The sequence below is a fragment of the Vitis vinifera genome, chromosome 18, assembly GCF_030704535.1.
Source record: "Vitis vinifera cultivar Pinot Noir 40024 chromosome 18, ASM3070453v1".
Taxonomy (NCBI): domain Eukaryota; kingdom Viridiplantae; phylum Streptophyta; class Magnoliopsida; order Vitales; family Vitaceae; genus Vitis; species Vitis vinifera.
Genome location: NC_081822.1, coordinates 6,578,214 through 6,599,593, shown reverse-complemented (window position 1 = coordinate 6,599,593; position 21,380 = coordinate 6,578,214). Strand labels below are relative to the sequence as shown.

The following is a 21,380-nucleotide window of genomic DNA, read 5'->3' as shown; positions in this document are numbered from 1 at the left end:
AATGAACATCAAGTTTGGGAGTCTTTTCTTGAGGGTGTACCTTCTTTTCACTCAGAGTCACCAAATCCTTCTCAATTCGCGCCCACTGAGTTGTCCACACCCACGCCGCCATCAGTTCAGCCAGCCCAGCACACAAATGTTCCTTCTCCCGTGACCATCCAGTCTCCCATGCCTATTCAACCTATAGCCCCACAACTTGCTAATGAGAACTTACAAGTTTACATCAGGAGGAGGAAAAGACAGGAATTAGAGCACGGATCACAGTCAACATGTGACCAATATATTGACTCCAATTCAAGTCTTCCTGAAGAGAACATAGGTGAGGATAGGGCTAGAGAGGTGTTAATTCCCAGCATTGATGATTCTACTTTGCCAATTGCATTGAGGAAGAGTGTTAGGAGATGTACAGATCATCCAATTGGGAATTATGTTACGTATGAAGGGTTATCACCATCTTACAGAGCATTTGCTACTTCTCTTGATGATACTCAGGTTCCCAACACAATACAAGAGGCATTAAAAATTTCAGAATGGAAGAAGGCAGTACAAGATGAGATTGATGCACTTGAGAAGAATGGGACGTGGACTATCACAGATTTGCCGGTTGGGAAGAGGCCTGTGGGGTGCAAGTGGATTTTCACCATAAAATACAAAGCAGATGGATCAGTCGAAAGATTCAAGGCTCGTTTGGTAGCTAGAGGGTTTACACAATCCTATGGGATAGACTATCAGGAGACTTTTGCTCCTGTTGCAAAACTGAACACTATCAGGATCCTTCTCTCATTGGCTGTCAATCAAGATTGGTGCTTGCAACAACTGGACATAAAAAATGCGTTTCTAAATGGGGACCTAGAAGAGGAAGTCTACATGGAAATACCACCTGGTTTCGAAGAAAGTATGGCAAAGAATCAGGTTTGCAAACTCCAAAAATCATTGTACGGCCTTAAACAATCTCCTCGAGCCTGGTTTGATAGATTCACAAAAGCAGTCCTGAAGCTGGGCTACAAACAAGGTCAGGCTGATCATACTCTATTTGTCAAGAAGTCTCATGCCGGGAAATTGGCCATATTGATAGTCTATGTCGATGATATTATTCTATCTGGAAATGATATGGGGGAGTTACAGAATTTGAAGAAGTATTTGTCAGAAGAGTTTGAAGTTAAAGACCTTGGAAATTTGAAATATTTCCTTGGTATGGAAGTGGCTAGATCAAGGAAGGGAATCGTAGTCTCTCAAAGAAAATACATACTCGATCTTCTTAAGGAGACCGGTATGCTTGGATGCAAACCAATTGATACTCCTATGGATAGTCAGAAGAAACTTGGTATCGAGAAAGAAAGTACACCGGTAGACAGGGGGAGATATCAGCGGCTTGTCGGGCGCTTGATTTATCTCTCACACACTCGGCCAGATATTGGCTTTGCAGTGAGTGCTGTAAGTCAATTCATGCACAGCCCCACTGAGGAACACATGGAAGCAGTCTACAGGATTCTTAGATATTTAAAAATGACACCAGGGAAAGGCCTATTCTTCAGAAAGACAGAGAACCGTGACACTGAAGTATACTCAGATGCGGATTGGGCAGGAAACATCATTGACAGGCGGTCCACTTCCGGATATTGTTCTTTTGTCTGGGGAAATCTTGTTACCTGGAGGAGTAAGAAGCAATCAGTTGTAGCCAGAAGTAGTGCAGAAGCTGAGTACAGAGCTCTTGCACAGGGAATCTGTGAAGGGATTTGGATAAAAAGGGTTCTTAGTGAACTGGGACAAACGGGTTCATCTTCAATTCTGATGATGTGTGATAATCAGGCAGCTATAAGCATAGCAAAGAACCCCGTGCATCATGACAGGACCAAGCATGTTGAGATTGACAGACACTTTATCACAGAGAAGGTGACTAGTGAGACGGTCAAATTAAACTATGTTCCTACCAAGCACCAAACCGCAGACATCCTCACCAAGGCTTTACCTAGGCCTAACTTCGAAGACTTAACTTGCAAGCTGGGATTATATGATATATATTCTCCAGCTTGAGGGGGAGTGTTGAAATAATGCCAAAGTTAGGACTTTAATTTAGGAATAAAAAAGGAGAGATCATTTAGGATATTTCCTTATGATTTAGTTTCCTAATTTTAGGAGAGAATTAAGCTAGATTGATTTTTTTCTTATTCAGTCATTTGTGTATATATATGTGTATGGTGTGTACCGATTAATATCAATAAAGGAGTTCAGAAATTCTTCACTTACAAGGTGGAGTGTTAAGGCTAAGGCTAAAGAAGCTTGATATATATCGTTCACCTATCACCTAACAATTTAAGCTTTTAGGTTAATTGATATTTAACATATAACATTTATTTTCCCAATAAATTTATATTCCAAATATTCCCTCAACCAAGCAACATCTCCACCATTCCTACCCCACCTCCACCCCCAACATAGCAAGGTGATGGAGTTAGACTTCCTAAGTTTTGGAGGTGCAAGCAGTGGGTGATCTTGGTGTGAAAGAGTGATAGAATCATGAATCTAGTCTCTTTTGTGATTTTTTTTTTTTATGATGGTTGTGTTCTCACCTCTAGAGCTTTGCACATTTGGTCTAATGTAGCAGAAATTATATAGAAAATTGTTGTTTTCCCATTAAATATTTCTAAGCAAGAAGAAAATTATGGGTACTTTTTCATAAGACAACTATAAGCACACTGAATGGCTTGCTTTTCCTTAAAGTAGTAATATAAGTCCAAGGATGAAAACGTCCGTTTTGACAAATATTTTGATAACTTGATTTTATGGATATATCGGGAAAATATCGGCTGATATTTTGACACAAAATATCAATGAGACAAAAATTAATCGAAACTCATGAAAATAATGAAAAACCTCAAAAAATGATAAATAATAATAATAATTTTTTAGATAAGTGCGCATATATATAGAACGAGGCAAAAGCCACAAAGCATACAGGAAGTATACATAGCAGCCTGAACAAAAAACAACACTCACCACCCCTTAGGGAACGGCAAGCCATTCCAAAAAACCTAAAAGCGAAGAGAACTCCTCTCTCATATACACCCTAGCCCAACTCCACAAGTTACAAACAAAAGAATTCTTTAAATTCTGAATAGCTAGAGAGCCCCCCCTGAAAGCTAATCTATTTCTCTCCTTCCAAACCGTCCAAAAAATACACAACGGGATGAAAATCCAAATCCTTTTCCTCTTTCTCCCCACAAAAGAGCCCCTCCAACTGACTAACATCTCTTTGACTTTCTCTGGGAACACCCAATTAGCCCCAAATAAGGCCAAGACAATCTCCCAGAGAACCCTTACAACTGTATAGTGTAAAAGAATATAATTTACATTTTCCTCTTCACAACCACACAAAAAACACCGATTTGGAAGATACCAGCCCCGTCTTTGAAGATTGTCCAAAGTTAGGACCTTCTCCCAAGAAGCCTCCCACGCAAAAAAAGCAACTTTGGTTGGGACCTTGTCCACCCAAATGCTCTTTTTCGGGAAGGTAGTGACATTAGAGGCCCTGTCAACAACTTGTAGGCATCTCTAATCCGAAAGCGGCCATGTCCCCCTCCTTTCCATATCACTGAGTCCTCTTCAAGAGAAATCCTCAAATCCCTCAACATATGCAACAGCTCTCCTAAGGCGTCCAGCTCCCAATCATTAGAGTTTCTAGAGAGTCTTATGTTCCACCCTCCTTGACCAAGACTGGAATCCCACATCTCATTTACCGAGGCATTCCTTTGGGCCGCCAAAGCAAACAACTGGGGAAAAGCTTGGGACAACACCTCATTTCCGCACCAATGGTCAGTCCAGAAACTAACCTTAGTCCCCTTTCCCACTTTGAACTCTATATTATCCCAACACCAAGACGACTCCTTCAAGATATCCCTCCAAACCCCCAACCCAAACGTTCCGCGGGCCTCCTTTGTTCTCCAACCAAATCCCACTTGGCCATACTTCACCCCAATCACCTTCCTCCAAAGGAATTCTTCCTCAAAGGCGAACCGCCATATCCATTTACCCAACAAGGCCTTATTCAAGATACCAATTTTCCGAATACCTAGGCCCCCACTCTCCTTTTGGGTACACACCACCTCCCATTTGATTAGATGGATTTTTCTTTCCGTGCTTCCCCCCTCCCCAAAGAAAATCCCTTCGTAATTTTTCGAGCCTTTTTGCAACTAGCTTAGGCATGCGGAAAAGAGACAATTGGTATATAGGCATGCTGGCCAGGGTGCTTTTAATGAGGGTAATCCTCCCGCCCTCTGACAAATATTGTCTTTTCCACAAGGCAAGCCTTCTTCTCATTCTTGCTTCAACCCCATCCCACATAGCCATGGTCTTGTGCTTGGCTCCCAAGGGCAGCCCCAAATAAACAGAAGGAAGGGTCCCCACTTTACACCCTAACTCCACCACCAACACCTCAATGTCTTCTACCTCCCCAACCGGGATTACTTCACTTTTAGCAAGGTTTATTCTAAGACCAGAGGCTGCCTCAAACCACACCAAAATCCAGCTTAGGTAGGTAATGTGATCTTGCCTTGCTTCACAAAAAATAATCGTGTCATCAACAAATAATAAGTGGGAAACATTTATCTCTATTCCCTCCCTCCCTTGAATCCTACAGCCTGAAATGAAGCCCCCATCAACAGCCCTTCTTAACAACGCACTTAGCACTTCCATTCCCAACACAAAGAGGTAGGGAGAAAGTGGATCTCCTTGGCGTAACCCCCTAGAATTGGGGAAATAACCAGCTGGCACCCCATTGACTAGAATAGAGAAACTTGCAGTTGAAATACACCACCAAATCCATTTCATCCACCGGTCCCCAAAGCCCATCTTGTGCATGACCTTCATGAGGAAATTCCAATTAATACTATCATAGGCTTTTTCAATATCCAATTTACATATCAGCGAGGCAGCTAAAATCTGTCTTCCCTTCACAAAGGCATTTTGGTCCGACGAAACCACCTTGTCTAGCACCTCCTTAATTCTATTGGCTAGCACTTTGGCCAAGATCTTATACAGACCCCCAAGCAAACTGATGGGTCTGAAGTCCCCCAAGTCCTCAGCCCCCCCTTTCTTAGGAATGAGGACTAGGAAAGTAGAGTTAAGGCTCTTGGCAAATGACTTTTCTTCAAAAAACTCCTTGAACAAGTCCACAATCTCCTCTTTCGCGAACTCCCAACAAGATTGCCAAAAGGCCACTGTGAACCCATCCGGGCCTGGGGCCTTATCACCATTCATCCCCATCAGAGCCGCATGAATCTCTTCCTCAGTGAATGGCTGTTCCAAACCTTCAGCTTCAGCATGGCTTATAATAATGGGTGGTATTTGAAAGCTCATTTAATACTAAAATGATAATTTATCTATTTTATAATACATATATATATATATATATATATATATATATTTAATTCATGATTTTTATCCTTTCAATAATAAAATAAATGGAATTTTAGAATAAATAATTAAAATCAATATATTTATTAAAATTTATTTTAATATTTTATTTTTTCAAATATATATAAAACTAGGTGTAAATATAGAATGTGTAAAATTAATACCACTTTAAGAAGTAAAGGCATGCTTGCCCTAATGGAGGGCATGCTGCTTTTTAAACCTGGAAAACCAGGTTCGAGTCCACACGCCGCTCATTCTACTTATTTGACCATGCTTTGACCTACGCCGCTCATTTGACCATACTTTGACTGGCCGAAAAATTGGGAAAATGCTGATAAATCACCGAAAAATCGGCTGAAACACAAAGAAATCATGATAAAATGTGAAAAAATCCTGAAATATTGGAACATGGAAGTATCTCTCTGGAAATTTTGTTGACATCCACTGAAAATATCGGGGATATATCAACAATATATCTTTGATTTTTTCAACCATGAATACAACTAGTATTGTGAGTAAGAAAGATAGTGATCACTTTCCTACCTTGAAAAAATGGTAATTAAATAAGCCAGAGAAAAAATGAGCATGAAGTTAATATTGGGGAAAAAAAAAAAAAGAAACAAATTGGAATGATAATCTCAAAGTCAGCAATAAATAAAGCCCATGAAGGAAATGGAACACTGGGTTAGTCACAAACTGACCCAAAGTTAAAGACAAGGATATATAGAAGGATTCATTCTATACACTAGAATAATAAAAGGATATAGGTTTGATTTATTTATTTTTTCATTAGTAGGGTTTTGTTTTCTGGTGCCTCTTGTATAACCCATGGATGCATAGGGTGTGCCCACTTTTGTTAGGGGTCTTCAATATGAATCTTTGTTTGATTATTAAGAGAGAGAGAAAAAATCTATGCAGTAGAATAACGTAATAACCTATTTATTGAAATCATCTTCAACATCCATGGGAAGATCCAGGGATCAAAGATTATTGAATAATATGTATATAAAAGCACCACCTGATGAAGGGGGAATGGGGAAAGCTACAGGCCCAAAACCAAAGATTATTAAATAATATGTATATAAAACCTTTTTTCTGTCCGCATGGAGATGAGAGAAAACATAAACTGATAAACAAATTTATATTTTTTAATGATCTCCTCTTGCTGACTTTGTCCAGAGGTCGATCAGACTACAGGGATCTTTGTTTTTCATGCCCATTTTTTTCCCTAAAAATGTTCTACCCTTCATTTTTCTTGTAAAAAATTATTGTTTTTGGAAGAATAGTTTCTTTCCCACCAGAAAAAAACAAAACAAAACAAAACACAAAAGAGTATCCAATTTCATGTAGCTATAGACACTCTGATAATAATAAATCAACTACGCTGGCAAATCACATCCTTAATTTTTGTATATTTTGATGTTAAGAACATATGCAACCATGTAACTGATGGATGTCTTATGCAGAGACAGGAAGGAAAAGTTTCATGTTAGTGTATGTTTAGTAATTCGTTTGCTCCCTAATCTTAGAAATTTGGACATGGTTAACTAATTTAATTTCCATTTTTCTCCTCCCATACCCTTGGCAAAATTGAAGTGTGTAATTAAAGTAGCATGTCTAACTTAATGGAATAGAAATTTGGTTATTGTATCCTTCTGTTGGACTTGGGTACCATATAGATCAATCAGCATGCAAGAAACAATCTCATAACCAACCCCCTTTTCATGTCATCTCCAACAAGAGCGCTTCGCATACTTTGAAGTATCCATGTAACAGAGATCGATGAGAAAGAAAAGATGAAAATTGTGACAAATACCTCATTTCTTGACAGCAAGGACAGCATTGGGATAAGAATTGTGGCGTCCTGCAAGAATACAATAGCCAAGTAAGAACCAATATGGAAAAGATCAAATATTGATAAAAATCAAAAACTATGAAAGCCTTAAGTTAATAGAACAACCTTTAATTTAGTTTCATACAAATGCTTAACAATTGCAATCAGGTGTGGGGTTGGCGTCTTCTCTTCAGTTAATATTTTCAGCACCTTGTAGTGGATCCATCATCATACAGGTCATTCGAAAAAATCAAACTGAGTGTGAAGGCAAAATAGTTTCCAAGTAGAAATGCATTCCAATGGTAAAAAAAATAGAAAATGAACCTACCTGTGTCAGCAGATTTTCACTTCCTTCTGGTGGATCTGATATTATACTGAGCAATTCGGGATATAATGGCCCTAGAGCCCCTATAATAATTGGGATATGACGATGGATTGCCTGCATCACGTCAAAAAGTAAAATGAAAAGAAAAGATGAAGTAGGGTTCCAGGTGCCAGAAGTAGTCTCTTCTGAGCTTGTAGAGATTAAACACCCCATGTGATGGGGCATCTCTGAATTTGACACTGAAATTCACCTATCTCTATTTTTTTGATAGGAAAATAATGAAATTCACCTATCTCTATACACATCATAAAGCATTTCTATTGTCCAAACAAATGGCTGTCTTTGATAAAGAAAGAAGTTTACAGAAAAGGACAAAGAAGAAACTGATTTGCAGGGATACAAATTTAAGAATGGGAAAATGTTAATAGCTTAAAGTAGCTAGGTTACCAAGAGAATCCATCCCATGATCATGGCAGCTTGATACATTAACTAAACTGGACAATCTTAAACCACAATGGAGGAACAAAGCTACCAGCGACACCAAATAGTCTATAACCCTGATAATGCTCTGACCTAAACTCTGCAACCCACAAACAAAGATGGCCCAAGTTGGAAGATTCCACTCCAGTTTTGATTGTGTTAATTGTAAAACTAACTAGGACGAAATATAATTTAAGTTATATATGTATACATATATGTATGTGTAGGTGTGTGTGAAACACCACTGCATATGATGGATGCCTATAGCTGTCTAGTCTCCAGTTTAGACTTACCTGAAGACTCAACCCAAAACCAACTCGACTTTGGGACTGTTACTTAGATGTAAATCTGGCAGACTAAGGTTGAACAGGGAAGCTGCCCTCAGTTTGAACCAGCCTAAGTTACACTCTTAGTATTTGGCACATAAAGGAGGTCCATGTCACAGAATCAATCAAAGAAAGAAATTGTGAGGCTGTGATACTTCAGTCGCCATCTCAGCTTTTGTGCACAAGATAATTAACCTAAATAAGAAGGGACTGATGCTCACACATTCAGGCTCACCCACACTTTCTATCAACAATTAAATTATGAAAAACATAGTAAACAATAAATAAACCTGCTTAACAGCCTTAGGAGCACGCCCATAAATATTGAATACAAGTTGAAGAAGATTAGGTTTCTGCAAGGAAAGAGTAAAAGTGTCAGCAAAATCACCAAACAACAATACAGAACACATACACACACACAACATTAAAAAAAAATAAAAAATCATAATCCTCCAAGTTAATAATAATTGGTTAAACATGTCCAAACCTTTGTACATAAAGCAAAAAACAAAGAAATAAGGCGTTGAGCTTGATGAAATTCCACTGTCGAGATGTTCTGAACAGATTGTGAACCCTTCATGGGGTCATTTTCAGATGTTCCAGGCTCAGAAATTTGAGAACCACTAACTGATGTCTCCAGGCTTCCAGTCTGAACAGAATTACAAGAGAGAGAGAGAGAGAGAAATTAGTATGACATAATTAAGAGGAAATTGAAGGATTAGTAAAGCCAATTATCAATTAAAGTTTAAGGACACTGAAATATCAAAATCAAATTTTAAGGCCTGCAGGGTCCAGGCAGAAAGAAAGGTGGATTGTATGAGTGATTCAGTTTACTCCAAATGACAATTGTTGTGTAACAAAATCTAAGCAGATGCCAAGATGCATGAACAGAAAGGAGGTGCACCTATTGATTCATATCCTAGCACAAACAAGGTGCAATTAGAGAGGCATCCAGACATGCAATTAGCCACAGGGGCAAAGCATCTGTCTTTCATGCAATTTTTAACTTAAGGTGAAGCTTTAGGCATTGCTAAACGAGATCATGGGTACGTACATAAGTTTGCAATGAGTCATGTGCATGCTTTAAAATTGGAATCCCATTTTGACTCAAAGCCCGCAGCCAAATCAGAATACCAAAAGACTGTACATTTAAAAGTGATATGAGTGATCCTACCCATCACTGTTAAAGGTTCTTGTGGTGGAGTCCTTGAACTTTGTACTCCGGATCTGTGGTTAGGGTTTTGCTTGATTTTTGGTTTTGTGTCTGTATTCCTCTTGAAGGATAACTTGTCCTTCTTCTATTTTTCTTCATGATTCAAAAAATTGTTGTTTCTGACAAAAGATGAAGTATCTATTTCTATGTATGCATCCTATCAGTGTTCTGCCAATGCATCTTATATTATTTCTGCAACATGCAATGAAAAGCATGCTGACAAACTGAGATCAAAAGCTGTCAACAATTTTGGAGAACCCAATGGTTAGAACTACAAGAAATAGTGGAAGCTTGAGATAGGACAACCTTAGGATGGTTCTCTACAATCAAATAGGTGGACTAGGACTTCAATCTTTTACCATTTAAGGAGAAGAACAAGAATAAATTTATAGCAATGGAAAAAAACAATAAAAGGCAGGAAAATATATATATAAAAGAAGAAAGATAGGAAACTTTAGAATCCCATTAAGACCTTGTTGCAGAGTTAATTAGAAGAAAACAATGGAATCTTACAATTGAAACTTGTAAATTATGCAAAAAACTTTTATTTATCATCAATCATTAATCCTGTTTTACAACAATCCAGTTTTTAGGCTTTAGAAAAGCCTAAAAACTGAATAAAACTGAAAAAGTAAGCCTAACTTATACAATAACTTGTTAGGACTCTTATTCTTTTTGAATTAGAAACTTACTTTGTAAAAAAAATTTATATTAGAGGTTTCTAATAAAAAGGATTTCTAGATTCTAAAGACTCAAATAAAAACTATAAACAAAGAGATAGATTTAGATAATGGAAAGTTCAGAAACTTCCTTTGAGAAGAATTTTAAAACTTGCTCAATTCTACATAAAACTCAAATACTAAATATTAACTAATTATGACATGAGAACCTAAAAAAAAGGCAAAATTACCTAAATATCCTTGATAGAGTAACTTAGGATTTCTTTATTTCCTTTCATGCCTTTCTTCAGTAAATTAGGAGATTCATCCCCACCAATTCTATATCTTAATAGTCATTATCATGAACATTACATAAAACTTGGATAACAAATAGCTATCCTAATACTATCAAAAGAGGAAAGTGAATGCAAACTTGTAACAAGAAGCTACGAAATTTCTAAAAGTGAACCTAATCGATCTATTGAAGGAAAACAAAATGCTATGCTCCTCATGGTCTATCATCCTGCACCTTGAATCCACGAGTACAAGTAATTTCAAATCATAGAGTATAACTCTTAACACTTGAGTCCAGTCCTAAAAGGGACAATAGTGCATTTTCTAGTTTCATAATCCACCACTTTGAGATGCACGCATATAACAGCATGTTTTGATTCACAGGGAAAAATATTGACTCTCATGAGTAAATATCCTATCATATATAAAATGAAATAATTAATTAAACTTAAAAGAAAATGCAATATAAGAATATAAGAAGTGTATTGCACTCACCTAAGCCCTACAATTATGGGTCAAACTCCAAAGGTTGGTATGCCAACAATATAGTCAGGTGGTTGCAACGTTACCAGTGGAAAGTCATTTCACAAATCTTCAATCTTTTGTCATACTCATTTTTTTTGCTGGTGATGGTACAAAGATTCAATTGTTGGGAAAATTTGCAGTGAGGGTATCAACTACTTTGCATTCAATTTCCAAACCTCTTCAAAATTAAGAGTTAAGAGGCTTTCCTCTATTTTATCCATTTTAGATTCTTTTTCTTCCTCTTTGAATTGGAACTTCTAGTTTTTATTGCAATGACATTGATCCAGAAATTGAAGAACTTGAACTTCTCATGTCATCTTTTATCCTTCTATAATTATCACTAAGTGAGAGGTTGGTCATCAACTTTCTCAGGCTTATTTTCTCTTGAGCCTTTCTTTTCAATTCTTTTTAAGCCCTCGCTTTCAATCCCTTTCTTACAAATAATTTCACCAAAGTCCTATCTTAGGTTAAGGTTTTTTGCATGACTAGTGGAAAATAGGAGAGTTAACACTAATGATTTGTTACAAGTAAGAACAACTTTCAAGTACCCCATCAGATTACCAAGATGGGAACATCCATGTATATCCACCATTATAATCCCACAATTTAATATGAAAAAAAGGAAGAAATCGGAGGGATTGCCAAAAAAACAAAACAAAAAGAATATTCAGTACCTCCGCTTCTAATCTTTGATCACTGGAACCAGATTGTGAGAGCTCTGGATCTGAAATATGCTGATTAACAGCTGACAACAACATATCTGTTGCATATTGCTGAATATTTTCTGATATATAGCTAAGAAGATAAAGTTTGTTTGCCACCTTTCCAACACAAAACAAAAACAAAAACCGATGCATTATTAACAAATAGATGACATGATATACAATTTTAGCTTCTCCAGAGAGAAGCTTAACATTTGCCTCAACCATAAAATGCTGCTAATGAGTTGTAATATCTCATACCAGTCGGATGGCTTTTGTTCGAATGTCATCTTGTGAATGAACAGCACACTGCCATCAGGAAATGCATGCATGATTTAGAAACACAAGAAAGCAAGAAGCAGAATAAATAAGTGTGGGTAGCCACATGCAAGCTCTTCCCCCACCTCACACACACACACCCAACATTACCATCATTTGTTCAAGGACCTCCCAACATTATGTATAAAATCAAAGGCAAATATATAATCAAGATTTTTTAGGTGTCAGTTGCAGTGATCCTAGCAATGCAACCCATAATAATTGGTAAAACTATGAGGTTGGTCTCAACAGATATAAAACTCACATAAGAAATCATTTTTCACTTACAGACTATTGTTTGCTCACATGGGGCCAATATGTCCACATATCAGCTAAGACTTGAAGACCTTTTGCATAATCTAGACTATTACAGCGGATTGGGGACCTTCTAAATGAATGAGATGATTAAATAGTTTTTAATTTAAAGAAAGTATTCATCTAAGTAATAAACTTCATTTTCGGCCAATTCATTGACAACTGAAATACAAGCAAAGATACATACCATTTGTTGACTTTGAGCGGGGGTGCATTTCAGGACCTTTAAGGAGAAGTAAAATTGGCTTTCTCAAAGTCTAAAGGTTACAGGAATCTTATTAGGGTGGAGGCTCTTGCCCTTTTTTGAGGCCTTAAAGAGGTAGGTAGTTTGAGAAGGTCAGGAAAGTGGAAGAGAACTCTTCTGCAATTTCAGCTAAAACTTGAAGTTTTGGAAGTCAAGTCTATGTGGCAAGAGAGATAAAAGACTTCCTCCAAGGATGAACATCCTTTGTAGTGGGTTCGGTTCTGTTTTTTGAAAATGAAGAGGCCAATTGTTAGGTCAAAATGTTCAATGTCAAAACTGGAAGAATTCAGAAGGAATTGGACCCTCATGTAGTTTAGCCTTGTAGGTGCAAGCAAGAGGGTCTTTGCTTGGGAGCAAGGTGGGCTACCTCCCATCTTCTTTTTGGACTTACTGTACGATGTTCCTTTTGAATCTAGAGCAATACAGAGTCCAAAGGTTGAGAAGATTGCGAATTAGTTCATGGATGAGACAAGATTTGTCTAAGAATGGTAGATTTACTCTAATTCATAGAATCCTTCCATGTTTTCTAGTTTATATTCTTGTCTCCTTTGTGTTATAGGGACAAGAGAGGTTAGCACTTTGATTACTAGGGTTCCGTATGGCAAAGCCTATGGAGACCTATTTGGAGAGTTGGGAAGTTTCCAAGCTGGACTTGCTCTCGTATGAACAATGGTCGGTAGGACTAAACTTTGGTCTGATGTCTGATGTTGGGAGGCTAGCCTAAAAATGCAAACCAACTCTTTTCACTCTGACATTCAATCAGGAAGTGTGAGTAGTTGAAAAAGTACTCTTTTTTTTTTTTTTGATAGGTAAATTTTAAAAAAGTATTCATTTTGATTCTTTTATCAGACTATTCCAAATCTTTGAAAGACCTCTTCTTTCCTTCCACCATGTCCAAAACAAGCATCTAAGAGCAGCCCTCCAAGCTTTTTTCCCCTTTTTCTTCTCACAAAAAATCCATGCAAAATTAAAAGATGATCTCTTACTGTAGAACGCATCACCCAAGCAACACCAAAAAGAGAGAAAACCAAATGTCATAGGATATTAGCTTTAAAGCAATGGAGGAACAGATGATCAACTGATTCTTCCTCATATTTTTTCACATGAATGACGATCAGGCATTTTCCATCCCCTCCTTTTAAGCTGGTCAATCATTAAAATTCTCCCTGAAGTTACATGCCATGCAAAGACACTCACACAAAGACACACAGTTTCACAAGTACCCACAGATTCCAAACCATACTAGTGAGGAAAGGCCCTTTTCTCTCTTGAACTAGGAATGGTAGAAAGATTTCACCAAAAACACACCACTCTTGGACTCATTCCAAACCAATTTGTCCTCTTCCTCACTCCCAATTAAGCAATTTTACAGGGTTTTTAGAAAGGTTATTACTCCTTCAATTTCATAATCATGAAGATGCCTCAACAAGCGGGGGCTCCACCAAGTCCCCTCTCCTCCTTGCTCCCACACCTCTACTGCCCAAGAATCTTTATAATCGGCTAGAGAGAATAGAGATAGAAAGGATCCTTCCAAAGATGAGTCATCATACAATCTACGTCTCTATAACTTGACCCTTCTTCCATTGCCAAGAATAAAGAGCACTAACAAAGGGCTCCCACCCATTTCTAATACCCTTCCACACACCCACCCCATGACCATTCCTTTTCTTCTTCCTCGAATTTTTGTGCAATAACAACTTTCCAAAGGGACTTGCTTTCATATGTGAATCTCCAACATCACATGCAAAATAGCGCCTTGTTAAGAGGAGAGATTCCTAATACCAAGACCTCCATTTTTTTATCCAAGCAAACTATGGACCAATTAACCAAATGAGGCTTTTTCAGTGGCCCAATCACATCCCAAAGGAAATTCCCATGGATCTACTCCAATCTCATGCTCAACTTTTTAGGGATTATGAACAAGGACATGAAATAGATAGGAAGCCTCGACAATGTACTTTTAATCAGTGATTAAAAAATTGGCATTTTTCGCCGAAATATCGGTGAAAAATCGCTTATCGCCGATAGCCAATACAAAATCGACCATCGATAATCGGTCTAGCGATTTTTCACCAGAAAATTGATAAAACATCAGTGAAATTGCCAATATATCGGCATTTTGCCTATTTTTTGGGAAGTTTCCCAATTTTTTCGATCAGTCAACAGTTGACTGACACAACCCTCCCGCACGCTCCACACGCGTCCTACCCTCTCTCCATGAAATTTCAAATTTGTTTTGTTGGCTACAGCAGGGAGATTCGAACCCAAGCCAAAAGGCTTGGGTTCAAGCCTAGTTGCCACTGGACCAGGTTTCCATTTGTTTATATATGGTGATAAAAAATTTGTTAAAGTTCATTATTAAAAAATAAATAAATAAATTTTAATTATTTTATTTTAAATTTTATTTAATTAATTAATAAATGTATAAAAACCATCATTATAATTTTCTTAACAAATATTTTTTAATATCATTTATATGATAATTAAATATTAAAAAGTCATATATGTATCATCATTTATTTTACATTATTGAATGCATTTGAATTTAATAAATTATAGCTTTAATATTAACTGTATCATCATTTATCTCATTAATCCTATTTTAAAAAATTACTATCACTTAACTTTTAAATTTTTTATATTTATCCTTTTAATTTTATTTAATTTTGAATGTTTTTATTTTAAAATATTAAAAATATAAATTTATTCATTAATATAAAATATTAAAAAATAATAATGAAGATCTAATATTTTATAAATTAAAATTAATTTCATTAGATAAATAATAAATTATTAATACCGATATATCTTTGCTTACCAATATTTTTCTCTTTAATCATACCTATGTCAATTACATTTAAAAAATAACTTTAAATTTATTTATTTTATCAATTTTTTTAGTTTCTCCAAGTATTTTCATGAATTTTGAATAATTTTTGTCTTATCGATATTTTTATCAAAATATCCATCGATATTTCTCCGATATTTCCAATATATCTGTAAAATTCAAGTACCGATATATCCATATTTAGCGATATTTTAAACCATGCTTTTAATTAGGGTAAGTTTCTTTCATTTGGAAAGATACTATCTTTTTCACATGGCAAGCCTTTACTGAAATTTTTCTTCCAAACCATCCCACATTGCTTTGAAAGGGACTCCTAAAGGAAAACCTAGATATGTAGAGGGAAGATGCTCCACCTTACATCCCATAGTAACAACCAAGGCCTCTACATCATCAACACCTCCAACTGGAATTAACGCACTTTTCTCCAAATTGATTTTCAAATTAGACATTTTTTTTTTGATACGTAATTTTCAAATTAGACATTGCCTCAAACCACATAAAAGACCAGCTCAAATATGACTGTAAGAGCCTGTAAAATTATAACCCAACCACAACTCCCCATGAGATCCTTTAAACCTTTAATTTTCAATCAAATATTCTCAAATCTGAAAGGGGTCTTACCACTCCTCAAACCATTCCTAATCCTCTAAGACCAAAAAGCAGTCAAGTCTCGACAAAGACTGGTTAGATTATATATATATATCAAAAACAAAAATGTTTCACTAGGATGGTAAAATTGAGAAGGATGAGAAATCCTTCCCTAAATCTAACCACCACACAAGGTGAAAGACTCACCAACCAGGGGGAGATCCTGCACATTCACCTCTTCAATGATCTCTGAGAAGCGTCTCATATCTGAAGATTATCTCAGGCAGTTTATTCTTTCCCCCAAAACCTGACAGAGTTAAAGTCACCTCCTAAACACTAGGGATCATCCCAAAGCCCTCTTATAGCTCCCAACTTATCCAAAAAAATTTCCCTGTCCACCACTTGAATAGGACCGTACACACCTGAAAAATCCAAGTGAAACCGTCTTCACAATTCCTAAACTGACAAGAAATAGAGAAAACACCAACTTCCATGTAAACCAGGTTGAGCACCCTATTGTCTCAGAAAACAAAAATACATCCTGCTAATCCTCTGGCTCCACAGCTCCCTAATCTAGAAATCCAACCATACCCAAACTTCTCACCAATTTTAGAATTCAATTGTTGAAGCTTTGTTTCTTACAGACACATAAGATTGGCCCTATGATATCTAATAAGAGCCCCAATAAAATGAAAAAAATATAAAATATAAAATATAGAAAAAAACATCCTTTGTTTCTCCTTTGTCATTGGCCCTCTCACAGCCCAACATAAAATCCTTAATGGCATGGACAGTCAGAAACAAGTTCCCCACTACTTCTCCAACACCTCCTCTCTTTTCAGTTTGATTTGTAAAATTTTCATATGCCATTTTTAACCCATGTTATTAATTAACACAATGACACAAGAAACCTAGTTACATATCAAGCCTAACATTGCTTCTTCTGACAAGTGATTGCATCATACTTCTTCCAGAAATTATCAGCCTCCAAATAGTGTTCCATGTGTTAAATAAGGAGCATGAATGAAAACATAATACAAGGGATCTGTAAGTGGATTTTAATCTTGTAAGAAAATACCAAATTACCTTCAAAGCAATATTCAAGCAAGCTTGCCTATTAAGTGGGCGGCCCAAAATCAAACTCCATACTGCACCAAGGCCCTGAGTGACACGCTCCCTGTCGCGAAGAACTTTTCCATGCTGATCAGTAACATCAGAAGAGCAGAGATCATCTAACAATTTCAAGGCAGAATCGGGCAAAAGAGGAACTTCACCGAGCAGTTTACTAAAAGACTTGTCTGAAGCAGGTAATTTTTCCAGCAGAGATTTTACCTACATTGGAAGAGAGAAAACCTATCTAGTACTCATAGAAAAAAAATAAGGTTCACCCAACTAAAATGTGCCTACCACTGCAAGAAGAAATTTTTCATATACAACAGCAGCAAATGAAGAGTGTTCAACTGAATCTGAGATCATGAGCGCATGCAGGTGGTACAGGATGTGCAGTACAAGTTCATGCCCCTAGCAAAACAACAGCATATATGATTAGTCAAATCAATAGTTCATTAAAAGAAATGGCAACATAATATGCCAAAGTTCAGCCAAAAGAAAATGACACTTAATTTTGTCAAAGTTCAACCAAAAGGATTTATCTAAGGCTTCACTTCTAACAATTATATTGATTCCAGAGGGTCATCCAGCCAGAGAAATAGCACCAGGACAAAAAATCACTAACTATCATATTAATTTCAAATGAACCCAGTTTTAGGAATAAAGAAATGAGTATGGTACATGTTGACATATAAGCATCATAGAACCAAATTTCATTAATCAAAGGTTGACAACAAACAAAAAAGTATTTGAGTCTCTAGATCGAAGGCACATCATCATTGAAGGCCAATCTATTTCTCGCCTTTCAAACCGTCCAAAAGATGTATAGAGGAGCTACTCTCCACACCTTACACTTTTTGCCCACAAAAGAACCATGCCAACTAAGGAGAGTCTCTAACTGAAGAAGGTATCACCCATGACACCCCAATCAATGTAAAGAACAAAAAACCATGTTTTCGTCTCACCGCACACTTTATTCCCATGCAGCCGCCCCAAGAAGCATTCTGCCTCCTCCACCTCCCAATCATTAAAGGACCTTAAGAAACAAGGGTTTCATCCCCCTTGAACCCCCTTAGCCAAGGGGTTCCAAATATCCACGACCCACGCCTCCTTATCAATAGTTAAAGCAAGGACACACTCAAAGGAGAATCCCCAACCACCTATCCCTCCAAAATCTCACCCTCCGTCCATTACCAACAGAAAAGGAAATCCTAGTACCCACAATGTCCCAGTCCATCCTTATCCCTTTCCATAACCCAACACCATACACCTCTCTCACTTGCCAAGAACACCAACCCCCTCTCTCTTGCTCATACTTCCCTCTAATTACTTGATTCTACAGAGTCTCTCTCATTCACAAACTGCTAATTCCATTTACAAAGAAGAGCCTTATTGAGAGTGGAAAGGCTCCTTCTTGTCCATGGGAAAGAGCCTTATCCCATCAAAGCTCCTTCTTGTTCCCTGAGTAGTCTGAGGTTCAGTCCATGTAGCTGGGATTAAGTCTTTGTTGAGTTGAAATCAGTCTATGCCATTGTGCAGATTGAACAGTAAATCTCACTCATCTAACATGTGCTTTCAGATGTTTTCACATTATCGACAAATATGAAAAGGTTTAAATGCCAGAGGAAATGGGCAATCTGAGATGATTCTGCAGCATTGTGAGGAAGAAGTTCGAGTTGCCCATTAATAGAGAAAAATAAAGGGCTGGGACACAGATCACATACTGCAGCAGATAAGGGACCATAATATTGAAACAAGAGTGATCTGGCTGGTCTCTTCTGAAGCAGGCAAGCCATCTGAATCAAGATTCAAGCTCACAAAAAATTTAGTATATACAGCAGAAATTGGATATTCAACATATCCATCAACAGCTTTGGCAGGTCTGCAGAAGCAGTGATTTTTGGAAGAGGCAAAATCCAAGTTAGCATTATCCTAGAGGGATGTGCAACATGGGATAGTTTAGCTTCAAGTTCATTTTCAGATCCTCGTTGGCTTAGTCATTCCCTAAAGACATGTTTTGCAGCTTGCAAAAGTAAAGGAGTTTCAGGTGAAGTGGTGAAAACAATAGGAATTCAAAATCATACACCATTACAGTGACATTGAGTTCTTTGTTTAGAATGGTGTACAAGAAACCAATCCCAGGAACCAATTGGAGTGTGACTACAAGAAAACCGGTTCTGATTGTAGGTTTCAAGGTAGTGGAGGCCATAATCCCTTTTCTTCAATGAGAGCAGTCCCTTTTTGAGGAATCTGATTATCTTTTCCATATTGCGCAGCATGCATGAGGTCCATGCTCCTAGGGGAGACACGATTCATCCACATTGGTCGGTCACCATTGTGAATAATTTCACGGTTTTCACCTACCATCTGAACATCCAAAAGGGGTAGATAGACTCTTCACCTCAGGAATTCACATATATTCCCTAAGCTTAAAGATAGTTGGGTTAAGCTCCTCAAAACCAGAGGAACCCAAAGCTCATTGATCATTTTAGGGCCACACCTGAAGGTTGAAGTTGCGGCTGGTAATCAAATTCCCAGGATAATGAAAAGATAGAGGATTTCGTTCAGCATGCAAACTAAAGCATGCTCAGGTCTGAACCAGCTCACCGATGACAACTCTGGCACTCAAGAGTTGAACCAACTCAGCTTGCTATTCTCAAAAAACATGAGACATATAACAGTGAAGGGAGCAGGAAGGTTAATCAAATGGCTAACACAGCCCTTTTTGTGCCGCACTAGCACAGGAATATGGTGCACAGCCCAACAACCCAGATTTATGAAAATTCTTTGTTGGCTGTGAATCTCCTAATATCACTTCAACAAGCACACATATGTCCTTTTAAGGCTTCTGAACCTCCTCTTTCAAAGCAACAGGGGTTCTCCATTAACAATTTTAATTTGCCTTTTGGATTGCATTAAGCTGACTACTGAATGGGGAAGGAAGCTGATAACAGCAGTCCTTTCCTCCCTCCCTTGCCTCAACCTGTGAATTTACTCTACATTCTGCAGAGTCCATTTAGGGTGATTCTAGAAAGATTAAAAATGCTTCCTAATACTAAGAAACACTTTCGGTGCAAAAATTAGATGTTTGATGCAAACTTTTAAAAATCTAAAAAATCACTACAAGTGATTCTTGAACTAGCACTTGATATGTGCTTCTTAAAAAAATCACTTTTTTGTTATGTAACATCTTATAAAAAACATTACTAAAATTATTTTTTTGGTTTATATCCAAATGCTAACTAATTCTACATAGAAATGTTTCTGATAGCAGTGCTACTGACAGAATGATACAACATAAAAACACTTTTACCAAATAGCCCTCCATTTAATTTGCAAGACTTGATTTTTTGGTGGTGTCTTCTTCTAGATGCAGACATGTGCCACATAGAACTCTTATAATTTTGATGAATTGTATCCCCATGCGTCCAAAATGTGGTACCCACCATCTGCCTAATTTAAATTTGTTTAGTTCGGTAGTGACTTGTCAGAGTTTGGAGATTGACAATTAATTTAGTAGTGATTTGGGAACACCATAATTTTGGTGCCTACTATATCATGTTTAACAGAACTTTTATCCACCGAAAAACTGCATAGCAATTATTGAAAATTCCAGTAACAAACAGAAGAGATAGAAAGGAAGGGGAAAAAAGATGTTATTACCTTTTGGCCCTGGTAATCCAAAAGAACATGTTTTTGCAGCATCACAACCACATCCTCATCACCATCAATCTTCAAGAAAGCATTAAGGATATCAGTATGCCAGTGCAATGCTTTTTAGAGAGCATATAAAGAAGAACTAAATGATAATCCTACCATCCAAGCCTTGATTAACCACTGGGGAAATTAATATAATCTATACTACTAGCTTAATGCCATGTTCTGCAAAATACTTCAGTTGCAGTTAAGTGATAGAAGGCCGTACAGACCCAACTCGTTCATCTAGCTACTTATAGAGGGACAGCTCCTCATTCAGTAGTCAAAATATAATCCAGACAAGGTAATCTGTTAAGTAAAGTTTTGTTGCAAAAGAGAAAAAGGCTGCAGCCGAAGTATGTGTAAGGTAACTAAGAGAAGAGGAGGCAAAAGAATTTAAGACATTATAATTCAACAGAGAAAAAAAAAAAATTTTAAAAAATACAAAGTTTGATGTGGAGTCCATTGAATAGAGAATAACACTTGAAACAT

At 37.1% G+C, this 21,380-nt stretch overlaps 1 protein-coding gene across 4 annotated transcripts in view; it reads right to left on the bottom strand.

Annotated features, from left to right (window-relative positions):
* Positions 1 to 21,380, bottom strand: part of LOC100266091 (uncharacterized) — a 59,757-nt gene that overhangs the window by 11,678 nt on the left and 26,699 nt on the right. For all 4 annotated transcript variants that reach the window (XR_788233.3, XM_010666149.3, XM_010666151.3 and 1 more), the window contains 10 exons: positions 20,856 to 20,924; positions 17,490 to 17,603; positions 17,169 to 17,414; positions 12,031 to 12,078; positions 11,743 to 11,889; positions 8,865 to 9,026; positions 8,668 to 8,730; positions 7,575 to 7,685; positions 7,373 to 7,456; positions 7,229 to 7,276 (listed from right to left, as the gene is read on the bottom strand). Coding sequence is in view for 3 of the 4 variants with exons in the window: in XM_010666149.3 (XP_010664451.1) it covers positions 7,229 to 7,276; positions 7,373 to 7,456; positions 7,575 to 7,685; positions 8,668 to 8,730; positions 8,865 to 9,026; positions 11,743 to 11,889; positions 12,031 to 12,078; positions 17,169 to 17,414; positions 17,490 to 17,603; positions 20,856 to 20,924 (1,092 nt within the window). In the remaining variant the exon portion in view is untranslated. The remainder of the gene's footprint in view (positions 1 to 7,228; positions 7,277 to 7,372; positions 7,457 to 7,574; positions 7,686 to 8,667; positions 8,731 to 8,864; positions 9,027 to 11,742; positions 11,890 to 12,030; positions 12,079 to 17,168; positions 17,415 to 17,489; positions 17,604 to 20,855; positions 20,925 to 21,380) is intronic.